The sequence below is a fragment of the Pelobates fuscus genome, chromosome 12 (assembly GCF_036172605.1).
Source record: "Pelobates fuscus isolate aPelFus1 chromosome 12, aPelFus1.pri, whole genome shotgun sequence".
NCBI classification, from domain to species: domain Eukaryota; kingdom Metazoa; phylum Chordata; class Amphibia; order Anura; family Pelobatidae; genus Pelobates; species Pelobates fuscus.
Window position 1 is genome coordinate 91,211,260 of NC_086328.1, and position 22,875 is coordinate 91,234,134.

Sequence of the window (22,875 nt, forward strand, 5' to 3'; positions counted from 1 at the left end):
GGACGCCCGCGCACTGACTCGTGCAAACGGACGCCCGCGCACTGACTCGTGCAAACGGACGCCCGCGCACTGACTCGTGCAAACGGACGCCCGCGCACTGACTCGTGCAAACGGACGCCCGCGCACTGACTCGTGCAAACGGACGCCCGCGCACTGACTCGTGCAAACGGACGCCCGCGCACTGACTCGTGCAAACGGACGCCCGCGCACTGACTCGTGCAAACGGACGCCCGCGCACTGACTCGTGCAAACGGACGCCCGCGCACTGACTCGTGCAAACGGACGCCCGCGCACTGACACACATTCTCTGAAACACACACTTACCTTTAATTTCATATATCAGTTTGCTGCTTGGCATCCTGTTGCCCCCTGCATCAGCCCCACTTCCTGCTGTGTAAGAAGTATGTGCACCTGGTGGAGGGCCTCCTGGGATGGATACTCTCTGCCACCCTGCCCCACTTTGGTCCGCTGACATATCTCCATGTACACTGTAGGGGGCGGGAGTACACTGACGCTGCGCCCGCGCGCAATGGAATCAAGTGCAGCCAGGCGCCGGCCAGAAGGTAGTTTAGTACTGTGTGAGTAATGGCAGCGCCGCTGGCGCCTGGCTGCCATCCTAATTTTTGCCATGCTTTATTGGGTCTGTCTGAGTGGGCCAGTCGTCTGGACAGACCCAGATCCAATTAGAGCTGCAAGTTTGCCAGAGGCGCCCCCAGGGAAATGTCACACTAAGCTACTGCCTAGGTGGCTTAATTAAGTGCCGGCCCTGCACACAGACCAAGAGAGTAACGGGGACCAACATAAGCACAATGACACACAGCATAACCCAACACACAATGATCAATCCAAAGAAATTGACATGCACACACAGTGAACTGTACACACACTATCCGGACCTCGCTCCCACACTCTCCTACCTTGTGCTCCCATTCCCCGTCTCCCTCTTACTCCACAAGGACGCCGCATCAGAGCGCGACTGTCCATACAGCTTGGTCAGCTCAACCACCGACGCAGACCGCTCACATTCATACGAATGCCACTTCTGTTCGTGCGAACACCACTTACTGAACAACGCTATACAGAAGGCAGAAATCAGTTCGTATGGATGCCTGTTACCGAACCCGGCAAAATAGAACTCTGTTCATGAGAACGCCTCCACTTCCACATGCGGCCACACAGGAGATAGAGCTTCGGGAGATTCAAAGTGCACCAGGGAGGAACTACAATCGACAAGACTACCCACTCTCCCTGTTTAAAACTTTGATTCCTTGCTCAGTTGTACTGTGCTCCTGATCGTGTAAAGACCTTCAGTGACTGTCCTGTTGTATACTTATTTTTTGACTCTTGCCTGAACCATCGCTTCTGAACCTGTGCCGCCTTTCCTGACCTCTGGCTTCCCCAACTACACTCTTCGTCTGATCCTTTTGTACTGCGAACTTGGTCAGATTATTTATTTATACATTGCTCCTATAAAAAATGAGCACTGGGATAGAAATGAGGGGCAGAAGGATTTTGAGATGCAATATTGCAATAAATGCAGATTTGGAGATTGTCATTCAGAGATACGAGGTGGGGTTGGTCAAGTTTGCCAAGGTCCTTTTGGAGGCTGACACATTTTTATTTTTTTTTGTCATAAGGGTAGTTACTCTAGGCTACTTCGTCATTGCCGTTGTACTTTACACACAGGCAGCCATGGCAGAAACCCCTCATTATTGCATACTTCCCTACTTGGTAAGTCAGCTTCATTTAGTGCAGACCATACTCAGTGAAACTCTTGTAATGTCACTGTCCTCAAATCAAGACGTCTGGGTGTTAGGGCCTCTGAGAGCAGTTTGTTCCAATGGAAGGGACATCCAAAGAGAGAGGGGGGAAAAAAGAAAATGTAAACTTTAATTCATTTAATTTTTTTATTTTTTCTCCCTCCTGGTGCCTTGTCATATCCACGTCAATGCTTTGTTTCTGAGAACTCCTACAGCACTTCCACACTTGTTATTTTACCTTCCGGCCTTCAGATCACGATCACCGCATATGTAGACATTGACATATTTTCCATTATTTCAAGGGCTCTAAATAAAGTTTTTGGAAAGAATGCGAATGTGTACATCTTACGTTTGTCAGGTCTACAAAAATATTTGTACTGACTTCCTTTCAAATGCTCAAGCATTAGTTTTAAGGTAGTCTTAGCTTCTCAGCTGACTTTAGGTACTTTGTGGTCTGCACATTCACTGGAGAAATATTGGTGAGTTTCAACTTTGTTTTACCTTTTTTTTTTTTTTTTTTACCTTTTTAGAATCTGTATTTGTTTTTGTTTTTTTAATTTAAATGTGTTTTATACTAAATTTAGCATTCAGTCCAGGCCTAGCCAGGGCACATGCTGCATTAGAAGAGAAACCATAAGTAAAGGAAGTGAAAGTGTTGGTGTTCAAGGACAAAGTTGATACAGATTATGATGATCGATAACCGATTTCTACATTTAATTTTACTTTGCAAACCTCATAAAAACACATGTTAAAGATAGGAGATAAGTAAACCGTGACAGTTCCTCTTTAAATATGGAGTAAGAAAATATTCAGTCATTTTATTGTCAAACACAATTTATACTTGGCTTAAACAAAAGTGTCCTATCTTATTAGCCAGACATAAAAATGTAACGCACATAAGGCAAGCAGAGAGGGTGCATGGCATATTCACCAGAGATGCATTTCTACCCGCTGGCTGTAAATCTTCACTTACTAGTGACAAGCAGAATTTTTGATCCATGATTTCTATATGCACTTACTTTTTTTTTTTACATAATATAAGGAAGTCTGTGGACTGCCATTTTGTAATGGATCACTGAAAACTATAATAAAAGATAGGGACAGGACAGAAACTGTTTAGTGGTTAAAAGTATTTTACCGACTGAGGAACGAGCTGAGGAACGAGCACCTGCTGTGTAAGAAGTATGTGTAAAGGACACAACCAACCGCAACAATGCAATATCCTTAGCAAAGTCAGCACATATCCTTACTAAACTTAAACTCAAAACATACACTCAGGGCAACAGGGCAGGAAAAGCATTGTCAGCCCAACTGCGGCACAAAACTGCCAACGCTAAAATTCCATACCTACTCACCAACACGGGCACGAAGCTGCATAGCCCACAAGACCTAAATTACAAAATGGCAGAATACTACCATTCACTTTACAACCTCAAAAATGACACGTCCCTACACCAACCATCAGACCATGACGTCATCACACGTGGCTAACCTCTAAAACCCAATCACTACCCAAGAAATACTGGATACAATCCAATCACCTCCCCCCAGGTAAATCCCCTGGCCTGGATGGCCTCACAAATTCATACTACAAGAGATTCACACCCCTTTTAGCGCCCCATTTGAAGCAAGTCATGCCCCCAGAAATGCTGATGGCACACGTAGCTACCCTCCCGAAACTGGGCAAACCACCAACTAGATGTCACACAGATCTTAAGCTGATAGCAAAAATCTTCTCCAACAGATTAAGGCCTGTTATTCCAACATTGATCCATGGAGACCAGGTGGAATTCGTGGGAGGCAGGCAGGGAGCTGATGGAACCAGGAAGGTGTTGAACCTACTGCATGGGATGCGAGGAGAGGGGGCTCCTAGTGTACTACTGTCCCTAGACGCAGAGAAAGCCTTGACAGGCTGCACTGGCCCTTCCTCCTTGCAGTCCTCAACAAATATGGCTTCCCGTCCGAATTTAAATCACTGATGGGGGCACTATACTCCAAACCAACAGCCAAAGTCGTAAATGGGGGCTTTATATCCCGCCACTTTGACATAACCAATGGATCTAGACAGGGATGCCCCTTATCCCCTCTACTGTACATACTCGCCTTAGAACCACTCGCGCAAAGAATACGGGAAGACCCCAACATACACAGAATTAAACTCCATGGCTACGAGTATAAAATGATACTGTTCGCAGACAACATACTATCCCTGGAACAACCACACATCTCTCTGCCAAACTTTCATGCCCTTCTGGCCCCGGTACAGCAAATGCTCCTACTATAAACTCAACCTAACGAAAACACTAGCGCTAGGCATCAATATACCCAAGCAGGACATAATACTACATGCTAAAAAAAAAAACTTTGACTACAATTGGAGGAGAGACCACACAACGTTCCTGGGAATACACTTCACCCCCACCGCTCACGCAAGGCGAACTACTCAAAACTGCTAGGCGACATTAAAAACACGGTGCAGGAGTGGAAGGGGAAATTCATGTCCTGGTCAGGGAGAATAGCCGCAACAAAAATGATCCTCCTGCCTAAAATCCAGTATCTTTTTAGAACACTCACGATCCCACTTAACAAAACATACCTCCTGGAATTACAGAAAACTCTAAATGCCTTTTGTTTGGGGACCTCTAAAACCTAGGGTAGCGAAAGAAACCCTGTATAAACTATTCGCCCACAGAGGAATGGGACTGTGATGGAACCAACCTCGCCACGAAGCACTGGAGAAGTCTGGTTGCTCGCCTGCTGCCTTTGGACTATGGCCACGCATTAAAAACCTTTTATTTTCCCTGCAGAAAGGCTTGTTCGTGCCTTTCTGCCTGGTCGTTCGGTAGATTGAATCTACCAAACCAAAGCCCGAATGAAGGGACCACCTGGGCAAGGAGTGTGCCAGGGATTTACCTCCCAGAAGCTGCGGTTAACCGCAGCTTAATTGGTGAACGCTGGGTGGTCTCTGTTCGTAAAAGCGAACACGTGGCAGCAGCCATCTTAAACTCACGAACGGCCAGCGGTGTTCAGCAACAAAACTATGGAACTGAAAACGGATACTTATTTGCGCGAACACCGCTGAGCCGCCGACCTCCCTTCTCCTGCCTTCGGTCATTTTAACCAAACGCCGGTCCATTCGGTATTTTAATGTGTGAACAGTGCTACTCCAGATAGCTAAGCCATGAAGCCCATTCGTATACCGAAAGACTATGGGAAAGATTTTGGCTCCATGGCGATTGAACTGTATGTATGTGATCTGAGCGCCATTCAGTAATAATGTGCGCTCAGACCTAAGCTATCTGGGGATATGTTGAATGTACGTTTTATGTAGTAATTGTAAAACTGTGTAATTTTGTCTTTTTACTAACATGTGGCTAATGGAGTTTTGCCTCCGTCTTTGGAGATAATTGGATTACTTCCCAATTATCTCCAGGACAGAGAGGAGGGATTATAATGCATTGTGGGAGTATTTAAATGTGTAAGGTTGTGATTGGTCAATGTCCACTATGTATCCCAGTTTTCCATCTGGTCCCATAGGGGAGTGTCCATCAGGTGGAAGACCTGCATAAAAGCCGGGCAGGTAGCCCCAGTAAATCAGTTCTGCTTGACCCTCAAACGAAGTGTCGTCTCGTTCTTGGGGGGAATTGGATTGTATGCTGTTACAGTGCTGCCAGGAGTGTAAACTGTTTGTATGGTTTTTCCTGTTCGGCTGTTTACTGCATTCGTAATGTTCCTGTTCGGGAGTTGGGGAATTCGTGTGTTTCCTGTTCGGGAGCTTGGTGCTTGCAGTAGCTGCCTGTGTATCTGGAAGGGGAATATCGCATAAACTGTTTTTAACCCCTTTCATGCTTTACGGTCCGTTACAGGGACTCCCAGATATATCAGGATATTATAGAGCTCCACACATGGCCACTCTACTCTCTACGTTCCACCACCCGAACCCCCCCCTGCGTGGATACAAATAGAAAGAGGGTTCCCCTCCATATAGCCTCTAACAGCCCTGGCATGGATCCCTACACAAAAACATCCAAAACAACCGCAAGCCCTACCCTCAATGACATTTACTCTATGCATTTTGAACAACTATCGTAGCAAGCTAGGGGACGAGTACAGGGTCTCACCTGCCTTACGTATAGAGGCGTTATCACGACTCATTGACGACTTCAACCATAAAATATGGGAAAGACGTAGTCTGTACACTCTACTAACTCCTCTAAGGGTCAAGTCTCAAGATGTTTTGGGATCTCCAAACAGAATACTACATCCCTACCATAGCCCATTTCTCTTATCTCCAACTGAGATCCTGGGTCACGCCACAACTGACCCCAATAAGACCACAACTGTCTGACGCTGAAAGTGTCAGCCTTAAATTAAAACCCGCTAAAAAAGTATCTCCCTAATATATGCGTCAGAACACTCCACGACAAACCTAGACTCCTTTGCCTTTAAAATGGCGTGGAATAGGGATGTCCAGACAGCTGTCGGACCCCCAATGGAAGGAGATATTCCACCCTCACAAACAAATTACACTGTGCTCGACACACATTGAACTGTCACGCAAAATTCTCTACAGGTGGTACATGGTACCGACACGCTTAAAACACAGCTACCCTTCCACCTCAGATCAGTGTTGGAGATGCCAGCGTGACAGGGGAGACATGCTCCACATATGGTGGTCGTGTCCACGACTTCGCCTATACGGGCAAGCAGTGAAACGCCTGATAAAAAGCTGCACGGGAATTGACCCCCCCTTTCGCCCCGAAATAATCCTCCTACTGTTCCCAAAACAAATGCCAAAAAATCCTGCATAATTTAGTTTATACTGAAGACCTGTGTTGGGTTAAGAAACCATATTCTCTGTGAGTAATGCTGTGCTACCTGTTTTCTTTACGTTACACTCCTTGAAATTGATGCAATTTAAGTGCCTGTCCATTCTCTCTCTCCCCCCCCCCCCCCCATATTACTAAATAGAAAAGCACCAATTACAGGCTCAAGTATCATTAAATTGATGTTGAAAATGAAGGAGTCTGCTTCAAATTGTGTGACCCTGTCACCCCAAGAACCTCCAGCTATTCATTCTGAGATTAGACAAACACAGATACTTTGGGTCCATCCCTGAGAGGTTTATGCTATGATTAATGTTTGCGTTTCAAACAGTGCTGCCCTGTCTGATCTTCTATTAAATGTCATGCAAACCTTTAAATGTATGGACAGTGTGAAAGGACCCTACCTGGGGCCTGGTGATATCTTAAAAGGATACTTTAGGATATTTAATTAAAAGAACACTCCAAGCCCCAAAGCTATTATAGAGTACAGCAGTTGTTATGGTGCCACCTGTGCATGTAGTAACACCATTTTATATTCTCCCCACCTCCTCTCTGTAGACCGGAAAGTCGAAAGCCCTTGATTATGGGCTTCCATGAGTTCTCCTGAGCTTGTCCCTGCAGTGCACAGCCAGCTTGTTGGCCAAGAGTGTCCAATGATTGGTCTGAACCAATTAGCTGAATCGTGCACTGTAGGGTTTAGGGTTTAGCTCAGGCTCCCTGAATGTATAAAATAGTTTGATGACTTATCACGTGGGGAGAGGTGGGGGTGGTGCACCAGGGCTCTCAAGGCACCATAACAGCTGCATGTATTTAAATATTCAGAATATAGGTTGTTTTGTTTTTCTTGTATGCAAAAAATTCCATGACATTTTTTTTTAATTTTTATTATTATTATTATTATTATTATTAATTTCAGTACTGGGTCAGGCTCCTCGCTGCTTGTATATCCCCAAAACAACCTTCTGTGAAGTACTCAAGACTGATGACTTTTGTCCAATCAGATACTTTATAGAGTAACATTGAGGACACCTAGCACAGCAATACTGCAACGTGTGTTGCATTGCGCCTCGTTTCGTGTTTTAGAACACTTTATCAAGTTCACCCAAAAGGAAATAAAGGACTAATATAATTATTATAGTATATGGAATGAGGCATCTGCACTAATCTTTTTTGATCTTCATTTGATTTGCAAAGACACAGGGCAGCATCAAGTCACTTAATTTAGATGAAGAGAATTTGGTGCCTAGTCTGTTGATTTAAGGGTTTGATTTAGTTTATTTTTTGCCCATGTTTGACTCTATTTAGTTTAGCTTTAAATTAATATTGGGGGAAAAATGAATTACAACTGTCTGCAGAAAGTGGAAGGACAGAGTGGCAGTGCAGCCTGGCGCTGAAGCACACACTTTAGGGTTAAATTGTTTGTGAACGGTTTAACACTTAAAGGTGAGCCAGTGCCAGGAACCTCTCAATTTTGATTAAGTTATGGTGCCTAAACGAGTCCCTTTTTAAGTATAGCACAAGCAATCTGAAGCTGTGTCCGTAAGGAGTTAAAAAAAAAAAAGTAAAACCTAAAAATCTTTATTATAAATTCTTGCGTTTGCGGCAGAACTGTCCAGGGTGCAGTAAGCTCTTGCCAAACTTTTTAGATCACTGCTATACTCCTACCCCTCAGCTGCGCTTTATTCCTATAGCACAGGTTTTTGTGAGTTTCAACTTTAATTTGTAATAAGCTAAATTGCAAATGCAAAAAACCCAAGTCAAGACATCCTGAAGCAAAATGTTTTTGAAGCAAGAATTCTGATTTTATATATAAAAAAAAAAATTTTTTAATGAAATAACCACAAATAACTGTAACCTAACCTACATATTGCTCCTACCATATGAAATTAAAATTCCACACTAGATACAATTCATTAGAACACTGGTAAGAACATCTAACGCAAAACCCCTAACCTTAACATCCACATATTACTATTCCGTTATGATCTCTGATTATCCAATTTATTATTCTTACAAGGATATCTCTGCTGCCTCGTTTTATTTTACTGCCTGCTTTTATGTGATACTTGTCTATGTTGTATATGAAATATAATGCAATTCATATGACCTTGTCCTACTACAACCCTTGAAATACCAGAGGAGGGCAATGTGTTGTGGACCCACCACTTTAACATTTACTGTACTTTATTATAAAATTTTATTTGCGAATTGTGTATGTGGGTATTTATATGTAGAATGCAGACATGGATATGGGCACCTGCTTAAAATAATACTGTTGGCAGAAATTACATTTGTGTTTGAACGTAGGTATGAGGCTTGAACGGACATGTATGTGAGTGCCTCTGGCTACCAAAGTTAATCCTACATGCCTTGGGTCACCCATGGATTTAAACAAAAATTCCATCAAAGTATCTGAGCTGCAAGTTCTTTTCTTTCTATTACAGTGTGATAGACGTAATAATTATCTCATAATCTCATTGCAATGTGGAATAGTGACTTAAATAGGACTAAGCTATTGCAAAGTGACACTAAACCAAAAGGCCGGAGCCAGTCTTACACTGCGGTATCATGTAAATGTATCTCTATATTGTTTCTTCTTGATGGGTTGGGTTGCAGGATCACAATTTTAGTTTGGAAACCAGGTTGTATTTCTGTTTTGATACATGCTTGCCATTAAAGGGACACTCTCTAGGCACAATAAGCTTCTGCTTACAGAAGTGGCTATGGTGCCAGGACCCGGTCAGTGCAGTCTTACATTTGTCAAACTGACAAAAAGGGACGTTAAAACAGATCCTGAAGCTCTGTTCTATAGCCCTTTCATTTGAAGAGTTGTAAGTTACACCTTCTGGCTCTCCACACGCTGCATGCTGAGGAGAGGTAATTTTCACGTGCTACTTCCCAGCACCAAGCTGTTGCAAGTACAAAGACTGCCCATCTAATAATTGGTTTTGGGCACATTATGTGATTGACACGGCATTTAGCACCAGGGAGATTGGGGCAATCTTCAGACTTGCAAGTGCTCATTGCTGGGGAGTAACACCAGCAAGTCGCTTTACATTCATGCTGGCTTACTAACTCATGTTTGTATGTAAACCAGGAAGTGGATTTATCTGCTCTTTGACTGACAAAGCTTGTAGGCAGGGCTATGAGCTCCAATTTCAAAAGCTATATATTGTCAGCTTGACAAATTTGTCAATGAAAGACTCCTGGGACAAGCGTCCCTTAAAGTACTGCTTTGAAGCTATCTTGGTGCCAATCTGGTTTTTAGTATTCCATTGCCCCTAAATTCACACCAGGCTGAGAGAAGCAGCATAGATTATCAAAGTAGGATATTGTAATGTATGTTGTGTTAAATGCTCACAAGTCACCACTCTATTTGTGGCAGATAATTTAACAGTGCCATATTTCTCAGGGGTTTCAAAACCAAAGTTGGATCTTTCTTTTTCTTTACTGAGCTTATTCAAAAGATACATTTCTACAGAAAAGGACAGACCATATTGCAATGGTTAATTCTTTTAATGGTATTATGAGTCTGTAAACCTACATCGTCATGCTTAATTATCGCTGGTAGAGGATATTGAGAAAAGAAACAAAGGGTGTATACCCAGAAAGAAATCAAACCATAAACAAACAATAAACCAAAACTAATGTATGTTCTAGTGCCATACAGATAGCAACTTGCAATGAACAAGGCTCTGAACCCGGTTTATTTTAGGACTACAGTGGTATCTCGGTTAACAAACGCCTCGGTTAACATCATTTTCGGTTTACAAATGAAAATCCATTAAAATGAATGCCTCGGTTTACAATTTTTTTTCGCAATACGAAGCAAGTTTTCCCAGAATGCACTGCGCCTGAGAGGTTTATAGTGATGTCCCCGTACATGCTGGAGTCTGTGGGTAGCAGGTGGCATCGGGTTGGAGCGGTTTTTGCACAGAGTTTTTTGGAGCAATTCTGGAAATATTTTGCAGCGGTTTTGGTACTTTTTTGCTGCATTTTTCAAGTGGTGGAAAGGTTAGGTAGCTGGGCTTCATCGTTTGCATGCCGTTTACTGAGTGTTCTGCAGTGTGGAACAGATTAATTGGTTTTCAATGCCTTCCTATGGGAAACCATGTTTCGTAAATTCGTAAACAGAGGTACCACTGTAATTCTATGCAATTAATGTCATTTTCTACTTCCTAAACCCCCCGACTTTATTTTGCAGCTTATATTGCTGACTGATCTCCCACAATAAGTTAAATTTATTTTTGCTTTATTTTCCCTCTTTTCTGAACAGCTGAACCATTTGCTTCAAAAGTCAAGCAGAAGCGACTGAAAAGGGAAGACTTTGAGATTGTGAAGGTTATCGGAAGAGGAGCGTTTGGAGAGGCAAGTCCACTTTAATATATATAACATTGCAGAATAAATTGTGACCTGTTATACCGGTGTTTGAGGCAGTGGGTCTGTTAATGGACAATTCAGCAATCTGTTTTCCTACAAAATGCTCGTGATATGTTTGGTTTTTCTGGCTTTCTAAGGATGTTTTTCTAAAAGTAATTTAACCTTTTGCCTTCCTTTATTTTTGCGCAAGCACACTATTTTTTAAATTCCATTGTTTTTTTTTTTGTGGTTTTTTTTCTCCTCTCCGCTCATTCTTCCATCTTCTTTGCCAAATATATCCCCAGACAATACTTCCCCTTCCTTTAGAACAAGTACAGCCTCTATCTACTCTTTTCGTCTCTCAATAGCCACCATAACCACTGCTCACTGTAACCACAAAACACTTGCTCCAGGACAACACAATCTCTGCTCAGTTTGTTCCATCTCTTATACTCTATATTAACAACCTCCTCTCTTCTACATTCACTTCCCCTAAAAAACAAAACCAAACAGAACAAAAAAACAACCACAAATGACTTTATTCCACCTCTCTACATAACCCATAATCCAATACTTATGTTCCTATCTGTCCTTATATACCTATTGTTTTCCCCTGTTCCATATTCCCACATTAAAAAAAAAAAAAAAGGTTCTCTCTAAATCGCTAAATACATTTTCCCTTCTCTCTTCCATCTCTTTCTAGGTAGCAGTTGTGAAAATGAAAGGCAGTGGTAAAATATTTGCCATGAAAATCCTTCACAAGTGGGAGATGTTAAAGAGAGCAGAGGTAGGTTTTGTGATTTTTATCTGGAAAGGTTTTGCAAAAATGCCGCCATAGCCAATGTCAAAATAAGTGGGTCACATTTATAAATCCCAACACATTGCACCAATAACTTAGAAACATATAATGTGACGGCAGATAAGAACCATTCGGCCCATCTAGTCTGCCCAATTTTCTAAATACTTTCATTAGTCCCTGGCCTTATCTTATAGTTAGGATAGCCTTATGCCTATCCCACGCATGCTTAAACTCCTTTACTGTGTTAACCTCTACCACTTCAGCTGGAAGGCTATTCCATGCATCCACTACCCTCTCAGTAAAGTAATACTTCCTGATATTATTTTTAAACCTTTGTCCCTCTAATTTAAGACTATGTACTCTTGTTGTGGTAGTTTTTCTTCTTTTAAATATAGTCTCCTCCTTTACTGTGTTGATTCCCTTTATGTATTTAAATGTTTCTATCATATCCCCCCTGTCTCGTCTTTCCTCCAAGCTATACATGTTAAGCTTTGAAAGTTCCCACTCCACTAATTAGCTTGGCCAATCAGAAGCCTCTCACTTTGGTTCATAAAGCAAAACTGTTGGGCATGTTTAAAGGGTTACTCCAAACACCATGACCACTTCTGCTTATTGGTAGTAGGCTGGATGTGCGGTTATTCAGCTTGCAACTCTGTATATCTATAGTTATTGACAATTGTGCACCTGCCTGTCAATTCTGTGCATATTTTACATCCATCATTAGCGCGCACTGCGCAATGGCAACAGATGTTCACTGCTTCTCACTTGAGCCTGCAAGAGGAAGCTCGTGTTCCCCCTCCCACACTTATTTCAGCCCTCCCTCTTCCCTATCTTACTTGATATTTTCATTTGCTCCCTCCTACTTGCAAGCACTCTGAGCTGGTTAAATTGTCCAATAAAAGGCTACTATAGGAGAAGCCTTTGATTGGACCTCCGTGCGGCTCCCATTACGTTATATGGGTGCCAAGCAGCGCCGGGAGCTTTGTTCGGCATTGGATTGAAGCTTCTTTTATTACTTTTTTTCAACATCTTTTGTGTAAGGGGAACCTAAGAATAATGCCCAAAAGGACATTCAACAATTAAAAAAAAAAAAACATGGGTTGGAGAAACCCTTTATCTTAAAGAGGATAGGGGTGATTAGCATAATTCAAATATTTGAATAATGGAGTCGGGACAATGAAATAAATGCTAAAGAATCACTAGCACCATAAGCACTACGGCATGCTGTATTTGTTATGGTGCCAGGAGGGGCTTGTTGATGCGCCTCCCACTCCATTGTAAGGAGTCAAGCTATTTTTAGAAGGATTTAACTTCTTACCTGCAGGCGCTGCTCCTTCCCTCTACATTTAAAGGAGAGTTGGAAGCTCCCGCATAGGAGCTTCCATTAGCTCATTGGATGGATGGATACTTACAAAGGATGCAAGAAAGCTTCCCAGGCACTTAGTGTGAAAGCCACAGGCAGATTTATTGAAACAAAAAAGACTGCAACGTTTCAACCTACTAAGAGGTCTTTTTCAAGTAGGTCGAAACGTTGCGGTCTTTTTTGTTTCAATAAATCTGCCTGCGGCTTTCACACTTTGAGTGCCTGGGAATTTTTCTTGCTGCCTTGACGCGTTGGGATTGCTGGTCCTGTTCTGGAGCACCTGCAGCTGCTGGGAGTCAGTGCGGTTCCTGTGATCAATTTTACTTACAAAGGTTGGGCACTATTGCACTTTTGGTACCAAAACCACTACAGTGAGCAGTAATGCTTATGGTGCCTGGAGTGTGCCTTTAAGATGCAGATGTATTGCTATATTTATGTTGTATATACAATAAGGGATTTATTCACTAAACACTCAAGGGTAGTAAATTAAAACTTGAGGCAACAATCGCTGACTAGCTATATTTAACAACTGTTCTTACAATAATTAATTTCCTCACAAATGTTATAGAAGTGGTTTTTTTTTTTTGTTTATTTTCTAATAGTTTTTTTTTTTATATATTTAAGTTGTGTTTTCATTAGCCTGTTTTCTTAAATTGCTAGTTTAATGATCACGGCTCCTTCTTTCCCATTTATAGTAAGTTTTACAATCTGTATAACTGACTTAAACCTTTGCACTAGCATTAAGTTCAAATGCCTTGTTTACAATAATGCAGAGCAGGGTCTAATAATACCACAAACACTTCCTTGTATGAGAACTGAATGTTCATATATGGAGCAAAGCAGAGTGCTCGCAAAAGCTGACCTTCCATTCCCCCAGGTCATACGAAACTGGAATGCCAAGATGTGTCACTGTACCTATCTATTGACATGTCTGGGATGCCTTCCAAAGAGCAGACAAGCTGAAACAAGCATCTCCAACAATTCCGCACCTTTACAACTGCCTAGAGATGTCCTACTTAGTGTCTGTGTGTGATCTGCTGCACATGTGTGCATTCATATTGACAAGGATAAACACACTTCTGTATATACATATTGTAAGAGAATGTGTGTTTGTTTGTTTGTCGATGTGTAGGTAGACCTCCAGAACAAAACACCCAGAACACTTACTGTTGATGATGTTTCTAGTTGGTGCATGCACTGTTTTTAATAGTTTCGAAATCACTTCAAATGGTGAGGGGTGGTTGCCTTGTTTTAAATCGACAACAGAGATATGTGACAGGTAGATCTTGATGGTCTTTTTGTTCAGTCTATATAACATTGTAGTGATGTAGCGGGTATACATGCATAAAAGCTCTATAGGAAATCCTATCAATTAACTGTTAATAGCTTTCCCTCCCCGCACCTTGGTAAACCACCTTGCTTACTCTCTTGCGCCTGTGTCATCCAAAAAAACAAACTATTTTGTAAACTATTCCAGTAACCTACTTTTTTTTCCCGTACATTAAATACATCCTGCCCTCACCTCTTGTGGCACTTTACCCCACTTCCTCTAGATTGTAAGCTCATTTAAACAGGACCCTCTGTTCCTGGGAGTCCAGCTTGTTTTGCTACAAATACTTGTCTGTTAGTCCACACATTGTACAGCGTGGGCACTTTATAAATAACAGTAATATCTGGCTATGCGATGGTTACACATAGCATAATAACACCTTCTGGTCTGTTTACCTCTAGCTTGCCTTTCTTCTTTGTGAGATGATAGGAGGAGTATGTCTTGATTTGATAGGCTTATAATATATTGATTCAGGCTGAAAACAACCATATTTTAACCTTTCTGCACCCCTGGATTACAATGGAAGATTGAGCCTTCTCAGGATTTGTAATATGTTTACTTATCCCTATGTTAACAAATATATATTTGGGAGGTGTGTAAATGTAAAATTAAATGTAAAAATCCACACCACTTGATACTGCAACTGTGTGCCTCCTGTCTGCTATGAATGCTTGATATACTGAGTAAATGGTTTAAGAAGACTCTTCTAAAGAGAAACAAACAGCGATAATTGGAAACCCAAACCCGGTCTGCATAAATTGTCCGGTAGTCCACTTTACAGTTCTTGTGGGATTATGGAGTTCTCTGTTGTATTTATGTCAACCTAACCTGTGATAATTTTCAGACATTTCAATTCAGTCTTTCATTTTTATTATTATTCTTTTAATTTTTTTGTGACTACTTTTTAACCTTTAAATTTTTTTTAAATGAGGGTTGGTTCACATCTCTTTAAAGATGTAGAGGTTTTGTTGCATACAGTGTCTCTTCTCTCTGGCAATGTAAAATCTTTGAATTCCTGAAAAAATAGTAATGTTAACATTTTGCCAAAGAACAACTTTCTAGTGACTCTCAGACTCTTTGAGTTTTGTTCATTTCAGCCTGAATAGAAAACATTGAAAACAAGTTGTAAATCCGGTTTTAACAAAAATAATTAAAAAAAATAAAAAAATATTGAGTTGGCAGACCATAAAACATCAGAGTTACCCACTTAAGTGAGAATTCAAAGTGGAGAGTCTTAAGCCAGAATTTAAAACTAGCCAGATTATAAAAATGATCTAAGCCCGTTATGTTTCTAGTTTGGCTACAACAGGCAATACATTTAAAATTCACTTTGAATTCTCACTTTAGTGAATAACCCTGCAATTTTACACACACTACTAATCCACTTTTGACGCATCCTCTTTATTTCTTGGTCTTTTCCCATATTTTATCACCCAAAAGACTATTCTCACTACTCCTGGTTCCCTACACCTACTTCTCCAAGCCAACTGCCCGGGAGTGCCCTTCCCCTGACAGTATACGAAGTCCAAAAACCCACAAAGACTGTAGCGAGACTTATATGGAACTCCTGTCGGGCCGCGGCTAGGCTCAACTCCCAGCCAACTTCCACCCCGATTTTTCCCTACTTCCACACCAACTACAAGAGCACTCTTTGGAGCTCCCTGGGAGCCAGGGGGAGCGCCCCTTATTTTGTCAATAGAAACCCTGGACATTTGACTGGCCTAAGCCCTGATTGTTCTGGAACACTTTTGGGCATGAAACATGTGTGTGGCTGGCCAAAACGTTACCCCGGTGGTGAATTGTCATCTCTTCATGGATCCAGGCGCTATTTTGCCAAAATGGACACTCTGATCAGAGCTATCCGGGGATGTATAATGTGTGTGGTTTGTGTATGTTTTTATGATGTTTTTGGGGTGTTTTTCTGTTGTGCTCTCTGTATCCAGGAGATAATTAGTTTAGCGAGCAGCAACTCCAATATCTCCCAGACACAGATGAACCAGGGCGTTCTCATTGTACTGTGAATAAGGACCCCATGCCGGTGGTCCATGTATTAATGACCGTGCTTTTCCTAATAAAACCAGATCTACTTCCAGCATGAAGTCTCAACTAATGTATGCTATAATACTACTAAGGAGCTATAATACTATGGGAAAGGGAAAAAAAACTGAAGCCAATCTCAAAGTATATTTACAAAGACCGTAATATTGTGTAATTATTAATTTTTCTTTGCAGACCGCATGTTTTCGTGAAGAGAGAGATGTTTTAGTGAAAGGTGATAACCAGTGGATTCCTAGTCTGCATTTTGCCTTTCACGATGACAACTACTTGGTGAGAAATGGCATCGCAAATAAGAGATGGTTCTTCTACAGCCTCATTCATTGCAACTTATTTTCTTGTTAAAATGGAATTTAAATTGCTTAAAGGGACACTATAGTCACCAGAACAACTACAGCTTAATGTTTTTCTCTAAACACTGCCTTTTCAGAGAAAAGATAGTATTTACATTACTGCCTATGGACACACTAAGTGGCCACTCCTCAGATGGCCACTGGAGGTGCTTCCTGGGGCAGTGCTACACACGTTCAGCACCTGCAAATTCTGCATGGAGACACTGAACTTGATTCAATGAATCTCTGTGAGGAGATGCTGATTGGCCAGGGTGGCGTTTGGCTCTGGCCCGCCTCCTTGGCTGAGATTATCAGACTTAACAATCTCCGCAAATCCAATGCTTTTCTACAGGAATGAATTGTGATTGGCTGAAATCATAACTTCTGATGAGGTCAGCCAAGGAGGCGGATCAGGGGCAGAACCAGTGTTGGTAGACTGGAATAAAGAGAATAATTTTCTATATTTTGGAGGGCAGGGGGTTAGATAGTGATTTTAACACTACAGGGTCAGGAATACATGTTTGTGTTCCTGACCCTATAGTGTTCCTTTACAGTTGCAAGAAAACGTATGTGAACACTTTGGAATGATATGGATTTCTGCACAAATTGGTCATAAAATGTGATCTGATCATCATCTAAGTCACAACAATAGACAATCACAGTCTGCTTAAACTAATAACACACAAAGAATGAAATGTTGCCATGTTTTTATTGAACACACCATGTAAACATTCACAGTGCAGGTGGAAAAAGTATGTGAACCCTTGGATTTAATAACTGGTTGAGCCTCATTTGGCAGCAATAACTTCAACCAAACGTTTCCTGTAGTTGCAGATCAGACGTGCACAACAGTCAGGAGTAATTCTTGACCATTCCTCTTTACAGAACTGTTTCAGTTCAGCAATATTATTGGGATGTCTGGTGTGAATCGCTTTCTTGAGGTCATGCCACAGCATCTTAATCGGGTTGAGGTCAGGAATCTGACTGGGCCACTTCAGAAGGCGTATTTTCTTCGGTTTAAGCCATTCTGTTGTTGATTTACTTCTATGCTTTGGGTCATTGTCCTGTTGCAACACCCATCTTCTGTTGAGCTTCAGCTGGTAGACAGATGGCCTTAAGTTCTCCTGCAAAATGTCTTGATAAACTTGGGAATTCATTTTTCCTTTGATGATGGCAATCCGTCCAGGCCCTGACGCAGCAAAGCAGCCCCAAACCATGATACTTCACAGTTGGGATGAGGTTTTCATGTTGGTGTGCTGTGCCTCTTTTTCGCCACACATAGTGTTGTGTGTTTCTTCCAAACAACTCAACTTTGTTTTCATCTGTCCACAGAATATTTTGCCAGTACTGCTGTGGAACATCCAGGTGCTCTTGTGCAAACTGTAAACGTGCAGCAATGTTCTGTTTGGACAGCAGTGGCTTCCTCTGTGGTATCCTCCCATGAAATCCATTCTTGTTTAGTGTTTTACGTATTGTAGATTCGCTAACAGGGATGTTAGCATTTGCCAGTGACTTTTGTAAGTCTTTAGCTGACACTCTAGGATTCTTCTTCCCCTCATTGAGCAGTCTACGCTGTGCTCTTGCAGTCCTCTTTACAGGACGGCCACTCCTAGGGAGCGTAGCAGCAGTGCTGAACTTTCTCCATTTATAGACAATTTGTCTTACCGTGGACTGATGAACAGCAAGACTTTTGGAGATACTTTTATAACGCTTTCCAGCTTTATGCAAGTCAACAATTCTTAATTGTAGGTCTTCTGATAGCTCTTTTGTGCAAGGCATCATTCATATCAGGCAATGCTTCTTGTGAAAAGCAAACCCAGAACTGGTGTGTGTTTTTTATAGGGCAGGGCAGCTGTAACCAACACCTCCAATCTCATCTCATTGATTGGACTCCAGTTGGCTGACATCTCACTCCAATTAGCTCTTGGAGATGTCATTAGTCTAGGGGTTCACACACTTTTTCCACCTGCACTGTGAATGTTTACATGGTGTGTTCAATAAAAACATGGCAACATTTCATTCTTTGTGTGTTATTAGTTTAAGCAGACTGTGATTGTTTATTGTTGTGACTTAGATAATGATTAGATCACATTTTATGACCAATTTGTGCAGAAATCCATATCATTCCAAAGGGTTTACATACTTTTTCTTGCAACTGTAAGTGTGGTAGAAGCCAGTGGGAATTCCCATATTGAGATACTAATATCTCATTGAAAAAGTACAATCTTAATCTGTAATACCATTGTATCGGTTTGAGACAGCTCTAGAGTCACAGATTTCAAGATTAACTTTCACTGGCGATTACGATGGCTGCTTCCTTATCTTTACAGATATCTGGAAGCCCTAGTCCTACACATAACATCTGCAATGTTTAGACCGTTTCTGTGTCAATAGGAAGAGGGGACTACCAAATAAATACTCCGACTTTGTAGTTTGTATAAAAATAAATAATAATAATCCAGGAAATGTCTGACACAATGTAGTGCTGTTATAACAGAGACATACAGTGCATTCACAAAGTATTCAGACCCCTTTATTTCTTCATAATTTTGTGTTGCAGCCTCATGCTTCAATTGTTTGTTTCTTTCCTTTTTTTAATTTTTTTTTTTTTATTTGAATCAGATTTTTTTTTGTCATTACCTTGTAATGACGAGGCAAAATCGAGATTTTTTTTTGAAGCTTTGCAAATGTATTAAAAAATAAAATAAAATAGGAAAACTGAAATATTGCATTGATGCATCATTACCAAAAAGACCTTGAGACAGTAACTGGTGCTATGGGTCCTTTCATTAAGTCCTGAGTTAACCCCTTAACCCCTTAAGGACACATGACATGTGTGACATGTCATGATTCCCTTTTATTCCAGAAGTTTGGTCCTTAAGGGGTTAAGGACACATGACATGTATAGCATGTCATGATTCCCTTTTATTTTAGAAGTTTGGTCCTTAAGGGGTTAAGGGTCTGTATACTTCTGTTAATGTGGCATTACCATTTTTCTGTTTAATAAATTTGCAATGGTGTCAAAATATTTGCCATTTTGTGTAGATTGATGTGAAAAACTCAACAACAATTGTAGCTTAGGGCTGCAAAATAAAACCATAAATTTAAAACAAAAGTGAGATAACTGAAGGGGTCTGAATACTTTCAGAATGCACTGTGTATTAGCTGTTTATCAGCAGCTCTCAGGTTTAATCCAGGCCCTCTCCCAAAACTGGTATGTCAGAAAAGGAGCTTGAGAGATAGGACAATTCTTTCTAGCCAGGCCCTCTCCCAGCATGTCACTAAAGGAAGAGGGTGAAATTAATAAGGGTAACTGCCAATGACAATTGCTACTCTGATGTGTAAAACAGGTTTGACCCTATGCTCATCTAGGATTCTATGAACTATCCATAAGGGGGGGGGAATATTTAGTTTTCTGTTTTTTTTATTTTTTATTATTAACCCCCCCCCCCCCCCCCCCCCCCCAAAAAAGTGTGTGTGTGTATATAAATTTTTTTTTTTATATAATGCTACAAATCAGTCAGTGATCCTTAACTATAGGGTTTCTCCAGAATTCAGTAAATGCATTCTTTTCACATAGTGCAAGTTTTACCACATTGCCTCTCAGCCCTCTGTCCATTTCTGCTGTAGGTAATACAATGGTTTCTTTTCTTATCATTTGTTTTACAGTACCTAGTAATGGATTATTATGTTGGAGGTGATCTCTTGACTCTGCTTAGTAAGTTTGAAGACCGATTACCAGAGGACATGGCACGTTTTTACTTGGCCGAGATGGTGTTGGCGATAGACTCCATACATCAGCTGAAATATGTGCACAGGTGAGTTTTACTGTGATACATGCAGACGAAGGGGCTAGGTGCCTTTTTTATTTTTAATTTTTTTATCTTGTGGTTCGCAGCTAGCATTGTTGATAAGAAGGCAAGTTTTTCCTCTTTGATATAAAAACAAAAAAACATTAAACATTAGTAGTTTGTTACTTGGTTTTAAAATAAATGGACCTACTAGACCAGTGATGGGCAACCTTCGGCACTCCAGATATTGTGAACTACATCCCCCATAATGCTCTTACACCCACAATGCTGCAAAGCGTCATGGGAGGTATAGTCAAAAATATCTGGAGTGCTGAAGGTTGCCTATGCCTGAACAAGACAGTAGACACACTCACTAGGTTAATCACTGTTAGAGTTTAAAGTCCATTTCAAATAGAAGGCTAGAGTAACTGAACTAAAAGTACAACTGGTTAGGATTTTTCCGCTTTGTTTATTTTTACCATAAAAGTGAAATTAATTTTGAATTCCTACTTAAGTGAATAGCCCTGTGTGTTACATACCTGTAGTCTGGTTTTTAAACTTCAGAGCTGCAAGTTCTGTTTCCTACAGGGTCTGCACAGTATTTTATTTCTCAGATGTAAAATAGATCAAATGGATTCCATTACGTTGGATAATTACTATACCTTCGATAAGATAAAATCTTAACGTACACTTTTTGTGAAATACCTTCCTATGGGAAAATGCGTGTTTTGCCATGTAGTCCATAATAATGTTTTGACTCTTCCTTTTAAGATGTTTATCCACATATTTTCAGATCTTGCTTTTTGTTATATATTAATACAGTATATATAATTCCATTCGGATGATTTAGTTCAATATGGTTGGCAATATGTAAAAGGCAAATTCAGTTATTTGAACTGAATTTCTGACTCCATTCTGCTGTGATTCCCATTCCGTTGCCTGTTGAAATAAGCTGATTCTCCGTATAACTTGGCTGATATTCAATACTGCCAAGTGCAACTAAAGTCCTCAAACGAACACTATAGCGTTAGGAATACAAACATGTATTTCTAACGCCATAGTGTTCTACTCCCTATTTAGATGTTGATGCCCTTCTGTGAGCATTAAAGAAGCAGTTTAACTTGCCTTATTGCCACCAGTGCGCCAGTCTCCATACTGCCACCCTGCCTATCAGGTTGAGTTAATCAATCCTGATGATCTCAGCCATTTCAATGCTTCCTCATGGGAGGAATCCACATCTCCTCAATGCATCAAGCAAGTGAATGCATCATCGGTCCTGCAATCCTTGCAAGCCCAAATCCAGGAAATCCCTCTAGTGGCTGTCTGAGTGGCAGCCACAAGCGGCGGTCGTAGGCATCAATGTAAACATTACCTTTTCTCCGATAAGGCAAGGTTTACACTGCTCAGCCTGCAGGGCCTGGCTCTAGATACTAGAAACCCTTCATTAAACTGTAGTGGTTTGGGGACCTATAGTGTCCCTTTAATGCAATCCCCTGTTGCGAAGCCCACTAAACCCGAACTTAACCTAACCCTATAGCAAAAATTATACCCCATAAATATAAAGATTTTATGGTAGGATTAACGGGACAGTTTGAGGCAACATATTGCAGAATTATTGAGGACTTTAACAATATATCCGATTATTCTTTTTCCACTATACCTCTATCTTGTCTTGTATTCTGATTGATTGCATCTGATGATGTATGATGGAAGCGGACGTTCCACAACAGATGGATTTACCTGTCTATTAACCTTGCTTCTGTCTACATATTTGTAACGCAATAGTTAAATGCAGCATTTGCCAATTCTAGGTTTCATTGTATGTCTACAATATAGATGGAGCCTATCTTCAGGGAAAGTATGGCTATTGATGCCCGAATTTGACTCATTAGAAAAAATATCGACATCTTTGCAAGTAAAATAAATGACTGCATAATTTTGACTTTTGTTGATTTTTGTTCTGCACAGAGACATAAAGCCAGACAATATTCTTATCGATATGAAAGGGCACATACGACTTGCTGATTTTGGGTCGTGTTTGAAAATGAAACCAGATGGCATGGTAAGGATACTTCTTACAAACTTTGAGATTCACTCTGTTTATGAACCTCTCTAAGATCTGAGATAGATATTCAAAGCCTAGTGTCCGTTTGCACTGTTCCACTTTGAAACCGTGGTTGCAAAGTGATTGTATAGATCACGTAAACTCAAAAAGGTACAGACAGTCTAGACTGTCCCTTGTGAGTCTATTTACTAAAGT

General features: G+C 41.0%; 1 protein-coding gene across 2 annotated transcripts in view; it reads left to right on the plus strand.

Annotated features, from left to right (window-relative positions):
- Window positions 1-22,875, plus strand: part of CDC42BPG (CDC42 binding protein kinase gamma) — a 115,397-nt gene that overhangs the window by 38,597 nt on the left and 53,925 nt on the right. For both annotated transcript variants that reach the window (XM_063438262.1, XM_063438263.1), the window contains exons 2-6: window positions 10,863-10,958; window positions 11,653-11,732; window positions 16,670-16,765; window positions 20,494-20,642; window positions 22,584-22,677. In XM_063438262.1, coding sequence (XP_063294332.1) covers window positions 10,863-10,958; window positions 11,653-11,732; window positions 16,670-16,765; window positions 20,494-20,642; window positions 22,584-22,677 — 515 coding nt within the window. The remainder of the gene's footprint in view (window positions 1-10,862; window positions 10,959-11,652; window positions 11,733-16,669; window positions 16,766-20,493; window positions 20,643-22,583; window positions 22,678-22,875) is intronic.